The following is a 3356-nucleotide window of genomic DNA, read 5'->3' as shown; positions in this document are numbered from 1 at the left end:
GATTATGATATCATTTGTTGACTATTTTCTTCTTCCATGTAGCTTTTCTATTTATCAAAGGAGTTAGTGAGCTAATCCAACTAATGATAAAAAGCCAGTAAACTAATTAACCAATAATGTTGATCTCTTTTATATCGAATAAAATTTGATAGAAGTGTGTCCATGCCGAAATAGTCAAATTTCCTTCAAGTCCTACCAATCCATACGTTATACTCCATCAACTCAAAACAAGATATCTAAAATGACACCTACACTCAAAGCTGATAAAGTTGTTTATATCAAACTACTTATAGCTGTACAACTATAAGTACATTTATAATTGTTAATATATAGATAAAAGAATATAGATCCCATCTCAATTTATTGGGACAATGACATAAGTTTTGTAGAAAACTAAAACTGGTGAGGACATGTCAACGTGTACATAATACAATCACAAGTTAATGCATATACACCACTCAACTATGCTTTCTTTCAGAGCATTCTATTTTAAAAATTCTAAATTCCCAACTACTACAATTACTTTTACAGCAAGAAAAGTTTAGAACGAGTGAGAGTTACACACATCGTTCCCGTATGCATTTAATAAGAGTGACAACAAAATGGTTGGGCGTTTACCCAATTAATGACTTTAGGTGCTACATTACCTCTCATAAATATACAGTTGGGTTTATCTCTTCTCCATATACTTCACTACTAAACTTCGCTCACGTATACTAAATCAGTAAATTTACTATCTCTTCTCCGTACGCACCATGTGCACATTAGAGAAGCGCGGAGATCTCTTTCTCCTAACCTTAACCGGCGACGACGAGCACAGATTCCACCCCGACACGATCTCTTCCGTTCTCTCGCTTCTCGAACAAGCCAAATCTCAATCCACTCGTGGTTCCGTCCTCATCACCACAGCTCACGGAAAATTCTTTTCTAACGGCTTTGACCTCGCCTGGGCCCAAGCCGCTGGATCCCAAACCGGCGCAGTAAACCGGATGCACCAAATGGTCGAATCCTTCAAACCTGTGATAGGAGCACTCTTCGATCTTCCCATGCCGACGATTGCCGCCTTAAACGGGCACGCTGCCGCCTCCGGGCTGATGTTCGCGTTGAGCCATGACTACGTTTTCATGAGGAACGACCGTGGTGTTTTGTACATGAGCGAAGTGGATCTTGGGCTGCCGTTACCAGACTACTTTGCGGCAATGTTCGCGGCCAAGATCGGGACGAGTATTGCGAGGAGGGAGCTGTTGCTGAGCGGGAAGAAGATCAAAGGAGAGGAAGCGGTGGCTTTGGGGATCGTTGACTCCGCGGCGCATGATAGTGTGGAAGGTGTGGTGGACGCTACGGTGAGCCTTGGACAGAGTTTGGCGGCTAAGAAATGGAACGGTGAAGTTTATGCGTCAATCAGAAAGAGTTTGTATCCGGGCCTTTGTGCGATGCTTAGTTTAACGGCCAAGATCGCTGCGAGTCCTTAAATCTTTAGCGTCTTCTTAATTAAGCGGCAACTTTTTGTAAAATGTATTACAACATATACTTTACAAAAATGATAAGAAAAATGTAACACTTATGTTTTTATAGTATTTCTGCTGCTGAAAAGGGTGGACGGCAGTCAATATAAGAGAATCTGGCACCGTTTAATATTTTATCTTTTGGCGAGGATTCTTCTACTGGCGGCAAGCTCACAGTAGATTTTTTTTTCTTGTCAATAATTTTATTCATTGCAAAGGTAAACATGTAGTTACAATGGCTTAGAAATTTTGCCTGGATATTACATAACCTTGATTTCTTATCCTGGCATTTTTAGCTAGTACATCAGCACCATTACTAAGGCTCCTAGGGATATAATGGAACTTGAATCCACTTTTGTTTGCTGAGTGGAGTATGTCTTGGATGATAGAATTCGCTTCACAAATTTTCTTCATATTGCACGTTCCTTGCTGTGAAGAGCTGTCCAAGTTGTTGAACAATTCGATACAATCACCTAAGAAGACCACATCCTTATAATCAAATGCATGCAGTTGCTGGACTACTAATAACAAAGCCATGGCCTCAGCAATGGGTTGTGTGGTAGTGGGGTCGATTGCGGAGCTTCCATGGAGCCTAGGAGTGCCTTCTTTACTGAATAAGGACCAACCCTATCCCAGCCTTCTCAACTGGTGACTTCCATGATGCATCTACAATGCAATACATACTTGTTTGATGATGGAGAATCTCATTTAAAGAGTTCTGAGGAGGGTTATGCATGACCTGTAGATTAGGAGTGATCTGCTGCATTGCTTCATTCCATACGTACCCTTTCATCCAGGATTGCTGCATGAGTGGTTTGAACAATGTGCTCCCTCCTGTTTTCAAATTGTAATTTATTACGCATCTTCCATATTCTCCATCCTTTAAAGAAAGGTAAAATTCCATGTGACTGAGTGTTTGACTTATCTTAGATAATGGAATAATTGGAATGTAGCTATACATGTATGTGGGAATTCAGGAAGATCTCTCAATAGCAAGGACCAGATTTCTCTGGCCACCCTGCATTGCATCAGCATATGTTGCACTGTCTCAATATCTTCACCACAGACCTGACAGAGTGACAGTAGCTATAATTCCTAATTCCACGTTTGTTAAGATTATCAGCTACAGGAAGTCCATTATGAAGTATCTTCCACCAAAATATTTTCAGCTTTGGTGGTATTTTTAGCTTCCATAACTTAGATATAAGACTGTTCTGTAACTGATGGTAAGTAGAAAGAGGAATCTGGTTCTGGAGACTTTCTTTATCCATCATTCTTTGGATATGATATCATGTTTTAACCGTGTATGCTCCAGATCTACTTGGGGTCCAAAAGAAAACATCGTGAGCTCCAAACCAGCTTGGACGGATGGTCAGAGTCAGAATTCTAGATACATCCTCATGCTGCACCAGGTTCTGTATCTTCTGGACGTCCCAGAGCTTAGTTCCTGCAATAAATAGATCCTTTAGTAGCAAATCAGGAAACAGAGATGTGCCAAGACCTGTTTGTTTGAACGGGATTCAGTCGACTAGAGTGAAAGAAGTCAGAAATGGGATGACTAAAGACGTTTTATTAGATTCGAACTGAAGAGTTACAAGAGTGACATAAAAGCGAAAGAGCAACAAGATCAAAGAGATCGCCTAAAACCCTAGATCTAGCCGCTTCGTATGTCCAATGGCCAAGTCCCCTTTCTTGTTGCTTCCTCTCCCCCTTTTATAGGTCTTCTGTCCTTGATGCCCTAATTTCGTACCTCTTTGGACCTTGATGCGAGAGGCCGAGTATGCGGGCCTGGACAAAGTTTCCTCCAAGCCGGGTACTTTTGGTCGGCTTACTCGACCGGCTAAAAGTACT

The 3356-nt window shown here is 41.2% G+C and overlaps 1 protein-coding gene across 1 annotated transcript; it reads left to right on the top strand.

Moving 5' to 3' along the window:
* The first annotated feature begins 653 nt into the window (after positions 1-653).
* On the top strand, positions 654-1642 carry LOC106320330 (enoyl-CoA delta isomerase 3). Its single transcript, XM_013758685.1, has one exon. It carries the CDS (start codon positions 756-758, stop codon positions 1470-1472), a length of 717 nt encoding a protein of 238 aa, XP_013614139.1. The 5' UTR covers positions 654-755; the 3' UTR covers positions 1473-1642.
* The last annotated feature ends 1714 nt before the right edge of the window (positions 1643-3356 follow it).

The sequence above is a fragment of the Brassica oleracea genome, unplaced genomic scaffold (assembly GCF_000695525.1).
Source record: "Brassica oleracea var. oleracea cultivar TO1000 unplaced genomic scaffold, BOL UnpScaffold00886, whole genome shotgun sequence".
Classification (NCBI taxonomy): Eukaryota; Viridiplantae; Streptophyta; class Magnoliopsida; order Brassicales; family Brassicaceae; genus Brassica; species Brassica oleracea.
This window is presented reverse-complemented; position numbering and strand designations above follow the sequence as displayed.